The sequence below is a fragment of the Sinocyclocheilus anshuiensis genome, unplaced genomic scaffold (assembly GCF_001515605.1).
Source record: "Sinocyclocheilus anshuiensis isolate Anshui unplaced genomic scaffold, SAMN03320099.WGS_v1.1 scaffold810, whole genome shotgun sequence".
Taxonomy (NCBI): domain Eukaryota; kingdom Metazoa; phylum Chordata; class Actinopteri; order Cypriniformes; family Cyprinidae; genus Sinocyclocheilus; species Sinocyclocheilus anshuiensis.
The window spans coordinates 666,682-683,291 of NW_015542409.1; the positions used below are offsets into that span (position 1 = coordinate 666,682).

General features: G+C 35.3%; 2 protein-coding genes across 10 annotated transcripts in view; both read right to left on the bottom strand.

Annotated features, from left to right (window-relative positions):
* LOC107693227 (FGFR1 oncogene partner-like) overlaps positions 1-9,401 on the bottom strand; it is a 12,454-nt gene extending 3,053 nt beyond the window's left edge. For 2 of the 9 annotated variants that reach the window (XM_016492530.1, XM_016492528.1), the window contains exons 1-13: positions 9,276-9,401; positions 8,630-8,683; positions 8,416-8,470; positions 7,908-7,996; positions 7,572-7,709; positions 7,466-7,498; positions 6,746-6,802; positions 6,405-6,475; positions 4,684-4,745; positions 4,473-4,534; positions 4,308-4,388; positions 3,022-3,084; positions 1,824-2,032 (exon numbers count right to left, since the gene is read on the bottom strand). In XM_016492530.1, the coding sequence (XP_016348016.1) occupies positions 1,824-2,032; positions 3,022-3,084; positions 4,308-4,388; positions 4,473-4,534; positions 4,684-4,745; positions 6,405-6,475; positions 6,746-6,802; positions 7,466-7,498; positions 7,572-7,709; positions 7,908-7,996; positions 8,416-8,470; positions 8,630-8,683; positions 9,276-9,359 (1,058 nt within the window). In that variant the 5' untranslated portion in view covers positions 9,360-9,401. Of the gene's footprint in view, positions 1-594; positions 673-866; positions 936-1,823; positions 2,033-3,021; positions 3,085-4,307; positions 4,389-4,472; positions 4,535-4,683; positions 4,746-6,404; positions 6,476-6,745; positions 6,803-7,465; positions 7,499-7,571; positions 7,710-7,907; positions 7,997-8,415; positions 8,471-8,629; positions 8,684-9,275 lie in introns of all 9 variants that reach the window. The other 7 variants (XM_016492523.1, XM_016492522.1, XM_016492524.1 and 4 more) reach the window with 7 other exon arrangements.
* Positions 9,402-10,608: 1,207 nt separating this feature from the next.
* The window catches only part of LOC107693230 (myelin transcription factor 1-like protein), a 61,028-nt gene continuing 55,026 nt past the window's right edge, over positions 10,609-16,610 (bottom strand). Inside the window, exons 20-24 of the mRNA XM_016492532.1 lie at positions 15,488-15,579; positions 15,283-15,386; positions 15,051-15,194; positions 14,039-14,101; positions 10,609-13,356 (exon numbers count right to left, since the gene is read on the bottom strand). Coding sequence (XP_016348018.1) covers positions 13,216-13,356; positions 14,039-14,101; positions 15,051-15,194; positions 15,283-15,386; positions 15,488-15,579 — 544 coding nt within the window. The 3' untranslated portion in view covers positions 10,609-13,215. The remainder of the gene's footprint in view (positions 13,357-14,038; positions 14,102-15,050; positions 15,195-15,282; positions 15,387-15,487; positions 15,580-16,610) is intronic.

Here is a 16,610-nt window from a genome sequence, read left to right on the forward strand (position 1 = left end):
TTATGATTCTTAATTTTTTTTATTAGTTTCTATCATCCCTTGAATCAACAGCTAAAAAAAATAGATTGTGAAAAATAATGAAAACAATAAAAATAATGATAGTAACGAAAATAATGATAAAATGAAATATTTATTTCATAACATTCTATACATACATAAAAATAATTAATTGAAAAATAATGAATATATATTGTCTGTGCGAACAATGTCAAGCCCTAGCTGCAATCAACACTTGCAATGAAAGTGATGAAATTAATTATGAAAAATGGCTATGTTCATAACACTGAACATAGACATATGGTAGACATAATTTATTAAACGCAACATTATTTAATCTCTTTTCTAAAATGTGGCTGAGTCTTGAAAATTTAAGGGAGCCAGTTCAGTTACTGAATGCAACTGTTACTCTGGTTTATAACTGTACTGTGTGTGAATGCAAAGGTAGTTAACTGTAAAACTGGACTGACCACAGTATTCTGCTGCTGTATGAACATGAACAGCCCCAATGGGAGTAAACAGCCTGATTTTGCACCCATGGGTTAAGATGGATGCAGTGGGCTTGAATGGCAGTGTGATCACTCCATGCACACTCACTCATTGAGGCTAGTGCCCCTCCTCATTTGGGATAAGGATCGCCCTGACAGGCTCCCTTCCCTCTGCCAGTGCTGACTTCTCACGAGGGGGAAAACACATACAGAGCACAGACACAGTTACAGAAAGAGGGAGGGAGAAAAAGAGAGTGGTAGGATCAAAAAGCAAAAGAGGGACAAGGTGCAACATACAACAAAGCTCCAAAATCTACCTTTAATGTGTCAGTCAAAATCATAGCAAAATGCGAATACACTCAGAAAACAGGAAGTACTTACTCTTTCTGACTATAGCTTTTTTCAGAATGCCTCTGCCCTGAATAAGGCTTATCTGCTGAAGACAAACCACTGTTTTCACGTGCAGCATTAAGAGATAACAGTGAAAAGGAGAAGATTACAGGTCAGAAAAATAAAAGCACTTCTCTGTATTTTATCTTAGAGCAGTTATTTAAGGCCTTTATTTATAACTATGACTTAAGGGGGGATGCCTGTCATATTTAAACAGTAAAAAATGAACTAGTTATGTGCTTCAAAAACATGAAGAGCCCAGATCTATGCTTCTGAAATTACAATCAAAGGTGCCAGTGGTTTAGATGATTTCATTTTTATTTGCTCTTTTAGTCTCAGTAGAAAATGTGGGAACTGAAACGGTTCTTTTTCAAAGCTCTGAATGGAAATCTGCTGCCACAATGAAAGTCAAACTAGGACTGTGGTAAATGTGCTAAAACTCTCATTTTTATTTTCATTTATATATATATATATATATATATATATATATATATATACACACACACACACACACACACATATTACAATTTACAAATTGCTTTTCTTTATCCCTTTGCTAAATGATTTTCTTTCTGCATTTAAATGAAAAAAAAAAACATACCATTAAACAATTCACACTTGGGAATATTTGTATAAATGTACATTTTTGTAGTATTTTATTGTGGCATTTAACTAACATTTTAAACATGAATTAAATAAACACTGTCACTGTTATTTGCGATTTAGGCAGTGATTTATATATTTACACTTCTGTGTTTTTTTTAATTAAACAATTATTTTATTTATTTATTTGATTTTTTTCTATTCATTTATTACTACATTTTATTTTTAAGTGACATGCCTAGTCCTCGATACCAACAGTTTGTCACTTGTGTCAAAAAAATGACTTCCTGTTACTTTTTCAGTGTTAACGGTCCACAAGAGAAACCATATTTGATGATTTCTTACCAGCCATAGGTCTTCTGAGGTTTAGGAAGAGGATCATCAAAGAACGAGTCTCCTTCATCCTCATCCTCCAGGCTAAACTCCAGTGCTCTCCTCAGTGGGGTGGGAAGGTTTTTCCCATCACCCAATCCCTCCTCTGTCCCTTCAGACACTTGAACAGACCCTCTGTTCTTCTGAGACCCCAGTGGTTCACCAGGTCTTCTGTCTCCGGCCTATGGGAAAGTCACAATATTATCAACATACTCTAATACCATCACAAGGCCACAAGCGACATATTTCATCTGATGCAATCAACATGAACAATAAGCATCATGTGTTATGTTCATGTAAACTGACTGCATGTACGATTCAGCTTGGAACCAACAGCTGCCCATTTTAGATGAACTTATGTGTACGAAAGTGAGGTGCCATAATGAACAAGAACATACTACAAATCAAAGAAAAATAAGTTCCCTTTGGCCCAAGTGGTTTTAAAACATGACATTCTCAAGTAAAATTTATCTGGGAATTCCTTTGAGTAGATGGTTAAAAGATTAAAAGCAAAGAACATCTGACATAAGTTACAAGAACAGTAGGTTGTTAAAAAGCCCATTTTGAAACTGGCCCACGTTCAGAAAAATGCTGCGTCATACAACCCACTCACAAATCGATCTATTACTTACAGGACGATTTTCAAAAGAAAGGTTTTACTTGAGATGAAATGTTTCAGAAGTAGTATACATATCTATCCAAAAACAAGAGGTTAGATGATACATGCTGAATCTAGTTGATAAAAAGGTGTTAGTAAGTGTTAATTCATTTATTTTCACAGAAGTACTGGGTGATTAGAAGAAGCCTGGTCAGCATCTTTGCTCTAAATCTTTTTGAAAAGACTGATCTCATCTGTATTGTGTATTAGCTTAAATCTGCTCTGCAATAGCCAGTTTACTATATCAAGTGCTAAGATGGTTCCAATTCAACCATGGGCTACGTTTAGCACCGTTACACATACAAGCGGTTTTTGCATCTCAGGAATTTTGTCTTGGGACATGAACTTCCACTTGCACGTGTGATAACAGTAATGGGAAGGAGCACAAACCTAATAACAGCCAAATGTGTATAGACACCACCCATTTATGAATCATTTATGAGATATATAGGAAGCCACATGGTTGAGCTGATCAAAAGCTCCTGTATCAGAGCCGACGCACGTGTGCTTTACCTTTGGGTCAGCCTTTTCTTCCTGCGCTGAACTGTGCTTAACAAATCCTTGATACCTGGGTATCTGAGCACCAGAATACAGCCATCAGCTTCCCTTTTACAACAATGACATGCTACCCTCACTAAATCGTACACGGATATGGATGGAGTGAACAAAATGAAAACATATGCAAAACAACGAAGGGAGGAACTGTTATAGTAATACAAACACACAAAAACAACTACTGCATGCAACAAAAATGCACGCAAAATTTAGTGATCTGATACATGGAGTAATGTCTATTCAAAGAACTTTCATAAAGATTTGGACAATTTTAATCAAAATTGTCTGTTTGACCTTCCTAATGGTATATTATGTAGAAAACAAATATGATGAATAAATGTCATTTAACGTAATTTTGAGAAACATGGGAAGATGGAATTACTTTAAGAATGAATTGTTTTGTTCATCGAGGGCCATAATAAACAAAATTTGAATTCTTAAAAAAAGAAAATGTACATATAAGCATCTTCATCTAAAATAATCATTTGGTTGTATGAAAATTCCCATAAATTTAAAATGATTAAATGTTTGAAATTCCCAATGGTATGGTATGTGGAATAAATATAGTGAATGACTGTCAAATAATTCATAAATATATTTCTTATAAATGAATGATGATCTGTTCTTATAAATTTTATGAAGGCATAGGTATGTGCATAATATAAGCAGCTAAATTTAAAACAATCATTTTGTTCTGGGACAATACATTCTGTGCAGGTCATAGGAACCTACTGCCTACACTTTGGTAAAACCCCTTCCTCATTTGTGAGTCAAACTACAATGACTACATGAAATTACTACTGTGTATCATCCACCATCTAAGATATAACCCACGATATAAGATATGCAGATAAATCAAAAGCAGGAAACACACCTACCCAAAACTACACCACATATCTTCTATTCATAAAAAGTAATGATGCTCTGGGGTTCAATTTAAGGAGCTGGATGAAATGAAATTAGAACGGATGAAAATTGTGCATGCTATAAAACATACATTTTTAGTAACATATTGCAGGTTTTGCATGTAAACAGGCCAACAAAAGCCAGCTGTGGCTTTGTGGTTTACAGATAAGATGAAATATAGACTATTAGACATGACAAAAAGTAACTCATATCTGATATACAAAAAATGATCAGAGATTATAATCTTGACAGAAGGTGAGAGGAAAGTGTGTGTGTGTGTGAGAGAAAGATAAGCAGAGACAGAGAAACAAACAAAGAAAGACAGGAAGTCAGTTTACCTTGCTGGCGGAAAACGAAATTATTTTATCTTCAGTAGTTTTACTTGAGGAGTAAAGTGCATCGCTACTGTCACTGGTAACCTGTAAACGATATTACAGGCCTCATTACTGAAATCAAAAAAAGGGAGTGCTAAAAGAAATCAGAATGTGTTCAAGGTTGCTCACCACACTTCGACACTGAGTGAAAAAGCATTTGTACATTCCCAGGAAGTCCTGAAAGTCTACAGCTACGTAATGTTAAGAAAGAATAAAAAAAGAAGTGGAAGACAAAATGTTATTAGCAACTACTGCAGTTTGTCAGTGAATGACAAGTTTACCAGACATACAATTTGCATCCCTAAATGATTGAAAACTAAACAAGATCACAGAGACTTACTATTGCGTGTGTCCTTGCCTTTGGCTCTAAATTCCTCAGTGACGTAACTGTCCAGCATGTTTCTTTTTATTTGCAGATAAAAAACAAACATATTAATGAAATATGTGGCCATTCACAGTAACTGCAACCAAAATGGCTAAAGCTACAGTGCATTAAGCACAATCAACTGACCTTTAAAAATTATCTTTTGTTAGGAGACCTTTATTCTGGTTTGTGTGCAGAAATCAGTAGTGGACAGTAACGGAGTAGTTTTACTTCGTTACTGTACTTAAGTACATTTTTCAAGTATCTGTACTTTACTGGAGTAGTTTTATTTTGAGTAACTTTTACTTTTACTTCACTACATTCCAAAGCATAAGATCATACTTTTTACTTCACTACATTTCATAAAACATATCGTTCCGCCTTATAATATATCACGTGCTCTGACACGCAGAAGCGATGTCTGATACAAGAACGAACTGATTCTTTTCAATTAACCTTTTAAATCAGTTCGCAAATCGCACCAAACGATTCATTCACGAATTAGAATGAACCCTATACAGTCTATGGAATGAACCAATTGCAGCTGTTCTCGAGTCGACCACTCACTGATTCAAATGAACAGTTTAGTGCGAGTCTCCAGTGAACTAAATTCACAAGTAAGAACCGGGAGATCTTGTGAGCGCGCGCGCGTCTGATGCTGTTAAAAGTAATATTTAGGTCAAAGCTGTCAGTTGTTTGTGAACTAAATCTGCTGTAAAGGGGGATCTATTTAAGCCCACTGAAATGCGAATGCAGACACATCAACATCAGTTTCTCTATGTTTTAGGTAAAAAAAACCTGAAACATTAAAATAACAGACTAAATAAAATAACTCATGCACGTTCATATTCATCGCTGCCGTAATATTAACAGTTTTATTAAAATGCTACCCATTTAGCCCTATGTGACATCTGTTTTTATATTGTTTGTCAGCACACATAGCAAGTTACTATGTATCTGGATCAACTAGCCAGTAGACAAATATAAATGTTTATTCATAACCATGTTGAAAATAAGTCAATAATGTTAGCTGATGCTAACTGTCTAGCTAACGAGCTTGATGGTGCTAAATTGAGAAGCTTTAAAACACTTTTTTCTTACTGGTGAAAATCAGATGGTCAAATTTCTCTTAGGTACTGCGCAGTGTAAGCTTCACAGTGAACATTATTACATCACTCTCGTCAACGTAGTCCATATCCAACAAAAAAAATATATCTTGACTCCATATAGTGGTTATTTTGGGAAAATCCCAGGTATTTTGAGCAGTAGGATTATAAAAAATATGGGCTAAAATTACATTAAGTAGCCTATATAAAATTGCAAAATCTATCTATCAGTACTTTTTTACTTAAGTACATAAAAAATCGAGTACTTTTGTACTTTCACTCGAGTAAAATTGAAAAAGGAGTACTTTTACTGGAGTAATATTTTATTATACGTATCTGTACTTTTACTCAAGTACTTGATTTGTGTACTTCGTCCACCACTGGCAGAAATACACACTGTTCCCAAGTCATGAGAAAGACCATGACCACAGCATCATGAACCTCAACCAGACATGATTATAGAAGAGCAAACCAACAATGTGGGAAGATGTAAACACTTTCAGTCATTACATAAATGAGGGTTTCGGTACCAGTAAATTCAGACATTTCCTAGAGTTCGTGGCATTCAAAGTCCACAATGCTGAAACAAACCTGCTGAACTGGGGAAAAAGATCAGCGAAAATGCCAATAACGGCTTCTCTGTTGATCTCACCACTTCTGTTCTGTAAAGTCAAATCAAAAGATATAAATTACTCAAAGGGTTTTTTTATATTTAACTAATCATTTGGTTATTAATTACCAATTTATTATTATATAATAATTATAATGATTTATGATCAAAATAATAATACAATTAATAAGTATAAGAAAATAACTAATGAATATTCATTTCAAAATAGCCGTATTTTAATATTTACAATTATATATTATATGGTATATTGCATTAATTATTATTTAATCAATAATAAAAAAGCAATAATAAAAAAAGTTACCTTGTCATGACTGTCAAATTTTTTGCGGGCATCAGCAATTTGACGGGGCAACAATTCCTAAAAACCATTCACAAACATTACTACAATCACTGCAGATTACGCTCAGAATAAAATCATAAAATCCTTTATTATTTAAAATCCCTTGATTAATTTAAGATACATTTTTTTAAATACAAAATTGTCATATAAATCACATGTTTGAGACACGTGTGCTCAGCTTGTGCACTTACAAACAAGACAGGATATCAATGTTCAACTATGAAACTTCAGCATTTGAAGTCTCATCTGACATGACAGCAGTCATGCAGTGCTACAGGCTTGATTAAACAAATGCACGTAAGGTGCCCACAAAACAAGACAAAATGTCTAGAAGTAGGACAAGCTTGTTTTGCACAAGTATCTTAACAGGAAAACCTTTTTTGCAGCACCACTTAAAGATGTTCATTTACATCATCCTTCCCTTGTGTGACCTGAATAATTCGCCTGGGGTTTGTGATGTGTGGGTAAACTGGTGATACGAATCAACCCGAGATGTGCTCTCCAACCACAAGTGAAATAAGTGGGTTAGCACTATTACTAGTCTGTGACTGGAGCTGTTCCTGAGAGTGCATCAACCCCACCTGTGCTTACTGTACGTGTGGGTGCAAAATCAGGTTACAGAGATATCTAGCCAGATAACATGGACTGGGCCTGAGCCAGCCAGCGGTGGTGGTAAAGTACCTTGGGAAAAGTTCTCTCAATCAACCGTTCTCCCTGAGAAAAGAAAGACAAGAGTCATACTATCTGAAAGACACGAATTCATTTAATGCAGAACATCAAAGCTCACCTCTGTGAAAACGGAGGTCTTGTCTTTATGCCGGCCCCTCTTCACCAACTCTAGCAGGAGAGGGGTGTTTTTATTCACCTCTGTTTCTGATATATCAAGCTCTTTAGACAGAGTTTCACGACTGTCAAGCCCATTGAGCTGAATAACACATAGTACGGTACGTTAGTTCAGATGAAAGAGATTTGAGGTCACAGAGGACATAGCATAGCAAGCACATTCAAATCAATCAATCAATCAATCAATCAATCAAAAAACATTTACATGAATTTCTGAATGACAGCTTCAAACTGTGTATTACTTACAGCGTTGTATATTATATAACACTGACTGACATACCGTACTAATTTCAGGTTGAAACACAGCTAGGGTGAAGTCTAAATTAAAGACTTGCAGGAAGTCAGTTACAAGACCTGCGACCAAGCGACCTGCAAGAAGAGCAAGACATGCTGAAAAAATTTCCCAAAGCAAACATTTAGAAATGCAAGCAAAACATCAGATAAAAAAAAAAAAATAATTCACAGAAAATCATGTAGTGTATGATAGGCACAGATTTTTTACGATTCCATCCATTCAGAGAATATTTAACATGTTTCATATTTTGAGTTGATTTTAGAACACATATTGTAATTTCTCATGCACCTCCTAGCAAAGAGTCATTTAGTGTACGATGTCCAGTTTTTCTATATATACAATTAACAAGTTTGCAATTGTATGATGCCTAGTGTTTTAAAATCTTTCCAGATTTTAAAAAGCGTGTAGTGTATTACAACCCAAGTCATCATCGCATCAAAACAAGACGGAAAAAACTAACAACGAAAGGCCTTTTTATGGAATTCATACTTACCATCCTTTGTGTTGAGGGACTTTTTGAGGTTTTCATTCACAAGAGGTGTTTTATTCTATTCAAAAGAGTTGACATCTAGATGACACACTGAATCTTGCACAAGTAAAATAATGCTCATGCAAAAACATACAGTTAACATAACAGCATTTAATCAGCAAAATATACAATTTATGATGAATTGTTTAAAAAATACATTAAAACTATTTATAATTACCTCAACTTTGTCCTGCTCTTCTAGGGCAAGAAAAACAGCAGCACGTAGCTCCGCCTGTAACCCCCCAAAAAAGAGACCTATCATCACTTAATTTATCCTTTATTCAGCCATATTTATAACAGTACAGCACCAAACAGACTCATACAGTGGATCAGAACAGCTCAACCCACAGATATGTAACTGAAACTGCAGAGTCAACGGAGAAACACTTTTATGTACAAATAGGCCTACAGCATATGATCAATGGCAATGATCATATTACAGGTTAAACCAGATTACTTCTGGCCTGATCATTTTAGATGACTTCCTTAATACCTGTGAGTACAACACCTTACCAAAATAAAATAAACCAACACCTGTTAACTAGAAAACATGCTTTGCTTTAATACAGCCAAGATAAGCAATAACACTGCAGGTCTCATCTTTAGTGGTATGAGGAAAAACAGGTTTTATAAGAGAGCAGTGTCATAACTCAATGTTGTCACACCAGTGGCTGCTGTCCATTTGCTGCCCATAACAACTTTAGCATCACTATGCTATGCTAACAAACATTGCGCTTAGAATATAAAATATGTCCCATATGAGACAGAGATTACTGCAGCCTCATAAATACTTAAAAATAGTTTCAAAACAGACAGAAATATACCTTAATTTTATTCAAAACACCGCTGTTTTCCAAGTTTTGGATCAGTAGATCTCTGAGTTCCGTGTCCTCCTCCGTCGCAGACATCTTCAGTTCGTGTCATGTGACTATAGTATAGTCTGGAAACCTGCGCACCCTGGCGGCTGTCCACGGCATTACACATGGGTTCATTATGGAGGTACCATATGCTTGTGAAGTTGTGCTACTACACTTAGTATGTTCAAACAACCGGCGGTTCAAGATTTGTCTGCTCTGTCTGATTCGGCAGTTAGTCCCTCTTGCCATTAGGACAAATGGGAATCCTAACAGATAGCTCTCTGCAGGTAGGCCTATTAGACCTGGAGCTCCCCTTAGCTCATGAATATTAAAAAGGTCATTGTCAAGATGCTTGATGATTGTCCTGCGGGGTCTCGATACAAGTACTGCTCACTGCAGAGCCAATCTTGATACGCTCTCTAATTAATATTCATGAGTCAAGCCTTCAACGTAGTTATAATTTACTTCTAAGTAGAAGTAACTGTAGTTAGATTTAATTGTTCGTGTCAAACGTTTTCAGTGACTACTTCCATTTTTTCTCCATGACAAAAAATCAACAAATTGACTTAAAAAGATCTGTATTTCTGAAAAAGCACAAAAACATAAAATACAAAGTATGCCTTTGTATTTTACTATATAACTATAACTAAAAGAGGGCAAAATTATACAGTATATTTGGGTCATTCCTGTTATGTAGTAGGTCCTACCGTCTACTCTCCTATATATATGCCAATGTTGTAATTTTTAATTTCTATTTCTATAAAATTTCTATTAAGGGTATGCCATATCAATGACTATTAATTATAGCTAGACTACATAGCTACACAATGGTAAGAGAATTAACAAGATATCTAACTGGTTTAGTAGGCTATCATCATAATTGTAAAGGGCCTGTTTTGTCATTAAGGGCTATTCAAAAGCATTTGAGTATTCTGACAAAATAAACACATTTCCAAGCATCATAAAAATCTTTAGTATTTCATTATTTTATTGTAGATGTTTTGCAAGCGGAACATATCATTTCTGCAGGGCTATTTTGTAATGGACTGTAATGTCTAATTTTTCTATCTCTGCTGCCTTTGTCGCATGTCAGTCACATGACATGAACGCCCATAAGCAAAGATGATAGCCTCCAGGTCACATACTGTACTTCCAGGCAACTGCCACTGAGATGAATGCATTTTTTTTGTACTCCAGGTATCATATAGACCTCCTTGATGCAAATCAGATAATGATGTAACATAATTTAAAAAAAGTAATTGCGAACATACGTTGAATAAAAGGGACATGTAATGTGGCAACACAAGTTTTATTGAGTAAGAGATGTCAACACCAGCATGATAAAAATTGTACAAATTTCACATTTTCAAAATGAAATATCACTGCAACTTGTGATCTTAAACACTTAGAGCAAAAAAAAGTGTCATACCAACAGAAATCATGCCATGTGGTTGAAAAATAAAACTAGAGAGAAAAAGATAGCTAAAGAGCTGGATAGAGGAAGAGAGCAAGAGACATTAAGAAAGCTATGCTTCTTTCTTTATTTTTTAATAGAAAAATCCTGGTTTAAAATGGTTAATTAAAATCCATTTGAAATGGAAACTTGTAACCTGATGATTTCACAATTATTAATAAGAAAAGTATTCTGCATTCAAGCATGTGACACCATAGATAGAGTTTTCTAGTTAAATAGTCACACATAACCTTTTGAAGTAGATAGTACAATATGTGCCAACTGAAAATGAGCAGTGGAATTGTGCTTAAAATCCCTTTTCCTGTCAAATCAGTTGTGATAGTGAATGAGAGGATATTGTGTTTTGCTATCAGTGTGTTAAAAGCATTTCTATCTTGGAAATAAGCTGCATACACAAAGCTTTCGGAGAGAGAAATGTGCTGTGGTTGGGGAAGAGATGTCTGGATATTACAGAACGATAAATAAGAGTGACTAGCACCATTTGCATGAGCTCTTGGAAAACATAATGCTAGCCGTAATAATAATACAAAATCATAGATTTCTGAAGCAAAGCCCCACGTAGAGCATCACAGCAACAACCAGAGTCATTTCACACTAAAAATCACCGTGACAGTTTCGACTCATGCTCGATAAATACAAACAACTTTAAAATCAGCCCTATTTGTGACTTTGCTTGATGCTTTGAATGGGCTTTGACTAAATAAAGATGAAAGGGGGGTTCCCAGACTGTACATGTCCTTAAGATATTATGGAGCAATATGAACTGGTCGTGTCAGTAAACCACCCTCTGAACGACCGAAACTGCCCACGCGCAACTGTAATCTAGACCCGTGCCACGCCGTTTCATCGTCTAATTATCAAAAATGCTTCCTGCTTCAATTTCCATAATTCTTAAAGCTTAAAGTGCCGCTGATTTCTCAGAAACGTAAAAAATGAGCGATGAAAGTGAATCGCAGGTTACCACAGAAGGCAAGCTGACCTCTCTTAATACTGTATAATTGATTGGAGTTCACTAATTGTAATATGATGAGCTTGCATTGCTGATATAGTCATATTTGCTGTGCACTCGTGACCAGATGAATCTCTACATGATTGTTTGGACAAAATCTACAAGACAAGTGCTCCATTACTATGACACAATGTCGTATGGGTGGTGACATTAACCCTGTATATCCAGCACACTGATAAACTACCATTCACACAGATTTACTTCCTTCAAAAGAAAAAAAACTTTCCACAATTCAAACGTCTGGGCACCTCCTTGGTCTCCCGAAACAAATAAAAACACCAAAACATGGAAACAAAGGTGTCCCTGTGCAAAATCGAACATGAGAAATGTGAAATCATAATGCATTCATCCTTTTGGACTTGATCACCCATGTTTAAACCCTAAAACATGACTGTATTAAAAGATTTATATAAAACTTAATACTTTACATTTAGTAAAAAGATTCATCAGCTTTCTACTATGGTAAGAATAAGAAATTGCATATACCCAAACTTTTGCATCCCATATCTAAATAAATGATTGATTGGTTATCATATATTGCTGATATTCTATCATACTACCACTAACATTTTACGATCATTAAATTAAGAATTAATGTTGGATTGTCTTCTTGAAATTTTCTGTAGTTATTGGCCTCAACCAGCATTACATTTAGAGAATGGACTTTGAAAATATTTGAAAAGTTATGAAATACTTCTTGGGATTTACACCAGTGAGTTTCCGTGTCATGATGTTTGCATTCACAATTTTTTTTTTCTATTTTTCCATCTATTTCGGGAATTAAAATGAGAAAAAAAGAAGAAAAAAAACAAACAAGCAAAAATAAAAACAATACACATACTGCATTAGAGTGCCCACAGTGACCACTATAAATATGATTTCGGAACCAAAAGACAACGTTTCTCAATATTTTTACAAAATGTACCCAAAATCGAACCACAAAAATGTACCACTGTACACCCATTGAACAGCCTGCACAGCACATTAGTTCCCATTAGCTCCATAAAGAGAAGCTCAGATTGAAGCTGATTGCCCTTACATTCCCTCAATGTATCCCCTCTGCACCTCTTTAGATTTAAAATAATGGATGGTTTTTGTTTACAATTAATAAATACATATACACTAAAATGTGCATACATTAGCAGCTATAAACAGTACATCACATTATGTCAGGTCATATGAAAAATGTACAAAACATGAATGGTCCTCCAAACATTTGCCATCGGTAGTCGTCATCTTAAAGCAAGGCAACAAATAAGTTATGTATTTTTTTTGTCAAAAGCATAACAGAATTATAAATAATGCCAAATAATACAATAAATTACAGCAGCAAAAAAATCATACTAGTTATCCATACTTTTTACATGATGGGTTTCTTTTGTTTCTTAACGCTCTGATCACATGACCCCGTTACAGTCACAAAGCTACACTTGGATGCCTTGAACCGCTTGCTTTATGTTCTCCAAGAGGGCCTTGTTCTCCGGGCTCTGGTACTGGTCCTGGTGAGTGTACATATCTGTCAAAGTGCTCACATAAGTGTCAAAGTTTTGCTCGTTCATCGGCTCCTGTGGAACAGATCGGGATCATTGGAGATCGAAAAAACACATCAAGTGTAATATGTTCAATCAAACACACAATCAAAGCTTAAGACAGAAAGGGAAGGGGAAACAGGATATATTTAGGGAGGAATGATCCCACAAAACTGCCTTTAAAGCTAATTAAAAGCTAGGGTTTTAGAGAAAATACATCTCTTGAAATGCAGGGCTTGACCAATCACATTAAAATGGTCACTAAATCAAGCGTAAGACTACTATACTGTTTCTAAAAATATATATCTGATGGATAACAAAAAAATTAATGCACATACATTATGTATGCATGCACTGGTGTGAGTTTCATGCTCGTGAGTATGTAGGTAATACTGGCATTCACAAGTGATATCAAACAGATCGGCATGAATAGCAGACAGATATCAATGAGCATCACTGTGCCTGATAAAATAATGTGTTTTACGATAATAACATGAGTTTACTACCAAAAATAAATATGGCTCATATTGCAACCCCAGCTTTCTTATCGCTATTCCCTGAAGTGGATTATGTCAATATGTGTGGCACTGATACACTCTATGGACCTTCGTGATGCATACACACCGTACTGTGTGTTACAAAAGGGGGAGGACTAGGGGGGAGGAAAATGATAGTGAGGAGAAGGATAAAGTTAGACTATGGAAAATGAATCTCTTACTCTTTGGGGCATCTGTAAACAGCAGTAATTTTTAACAGGGGCCTCTTTCAGTGGCATCGGTTTCTACAGAAGGGAGAGGTGTAGAGAAAAGACTATTAGCCTGGCTAAAAGCCAGAGGTCAGTGGTCTCAATAAAGCTGACATACTTGACTTTACAACCAAGTTCTGCTTGAGCGGCATGACACATGAACAGGCAACAGTCGTCTGCTGTTAGTGCAGCTTGAGGACCCCTCGTGCGCACTCTAAATAGCATCCATCGACAGTGGGGGTGGAGAATTCAGGAGCCATATTCAAGACGACGTGTTTCAGTTGTTTACTAACATGGCCGCCACATTCGAACGGGGCTTGTCCAATCGTGCCCTGGCTCAATGTGTATGTTATTCGATCGTGTGGGAGAATCTGATCCACAGCGGCCATGTTGTTACTCAACTGAAAAGCAGTTGTTTGGTCTACAATGGTCAGTAAAGGGGAGTGACCTCAGCACAGAAGCATATGGAACTGCGAGGAACTCAACAACAGACATAAAGAAGCAGATGGGAGAAACAATAGAAACCGGATTTTCTTCCCTACTGATAGCGTCTGAAATGCAGACTCAGGCCCTGGCTTTCAACAAGAGGCAGTCTATTCTAAGCCGATAAACATGTATTGTACTGTAGGTGATATATTAACAAATGCAATAACTATTTTGAATTAATTCGGATTTTTACGATTGTAAGTAACTATGAAACATTTTTATCCTGACTTTTGTACTACTCTCTTACACTCTTAAAAATAAAGGTTCTATATCTGCATTAATGGCTCCATGAAGAACCTTTAACGTCCATTGAACCTTTCCGTTCCACAAAAGGTTCTTTATTATGGAAAAAGGTTCTTCAGGCTATTAAAATATAGAAAAAAGAACTGTTCACTGAAAGGTTCTTTAGGGAACCCAAAATGGCTCTTCTATGGCATAAGTGTTTTGGAAGCTTTATTTTTAAGAGTGCATGTGAGGCCTCATGTCTGTTGGCTCTTACCATGTGTGGAAGCTGGATGTTGGCAAGACTGTTGATGAGGGACTGGCTGAGGTTGGCGAGCTCATGCAGCAGCGAGTCATTCTGCTGCTCTATGGCCTTGTTTTCCTCCTCGATGGACTTCAGGTTAGTCTCCATGGTGGTGATCTGGGAGGAGGGAGAATGAGAGACAAATGCATCTTTGTGACTGAACACATGGCCAAAGCCTTATGTGATAGATGGCAACTGCTCTTACTTGAGTCCTTAATTTTATCATGTCTGACTCTACTTGATTGTTCGATTCGTTCAGGTCTTTGATTTCCTCATCCAGTTGTTTAATCTCCTCATCATTTTCTATGCCTGGAAGGGAACATTGGGAAATTCACTGTAAAAAATGCCACTGATGGCAAGTAAAATGAATGTAATTTCTTTAGTAATTTATATAATAAAAAATGACATGCCTTTACTTGCTCTCTGCTTGATTGTGAGCATTTCAACCCCGGTCATCCTTGCCTTCTTCATAGCAGATGTGGCACGGGGACAACCGGACAGACTACCGATGTACAAAAAAATAAAACAAATAATAATAATTTTTAACTCTCCAATTTAAACATTCTGCTGATGAAAAAATTTACATATTTTTTCAAGGTTAAGAACATAATTGTGCATTCTTTCATTTAGTTTATTGGCTTAAATTGATTTACTTTGGAAATGAAATCCTTTCCTCTGGCTTTGAGAATGTATGTATAAAATATGTCTGCTGCATTAAAACATTGACTGATTCACATATGTTTATTGTTTCAAAGTATTTAAAAGTGCAAACTAATCTGCATCTTTGTCTTGTTTTGAGGTAAAATATCTAAACATCCTAAAACAACATTTACCAGGACAATTTTATGATAATAAAATGTTTTAGAGAATATATCTTGAATATTATTTTTCTTACTCCACTGGCTAATTGTTTTTATTGTTTTAACCATAAACTTAAAAAACCCTCAACCTTAAAAAGGTTAACACTTTTATTTTTTATTATTATTATTTTTAATTAAAATAAGAAGAAAAATGCCATTCGGGTACAAAAAAAAAAAGATTTGTCTGAATATCCACTGTAATATTATTAATAAATTATGTTATTTAAATACTATTACAGTGTTTATTAACATTTCAAATGTATCTTTATTTTCATATTTTAAAGTTGTATTAATTTTGTCATGTGCCCTTTTTAAGTATTTTTATTATTTTAAACTTATTTATTTCAGTTTGCTGCCAAAGCAACATATCTAGTTTTCATTCAAGTTTTTATTTTCTGATATTTATATTATGTTTATTTATTTCAATTAATGAAAGCAATTTTTTTAAATAGTTTTGATTTTAGTTAACAATAACAGCACTATTAATAATTCTACTTCTCAATTAAAGGGGTCATAATGCTTTTTTTAAAGATCATTATTTTGTGTATTTGGTGTAACAGAATATGTTGACATGCTTTAATGTTCAAAAAACACAATATATTTAAAATACTGTACATACTGTACAGTCCTCTATGCCCCGCCTCTCTCAAATGCTTCGTTTTCTACAAAGTCC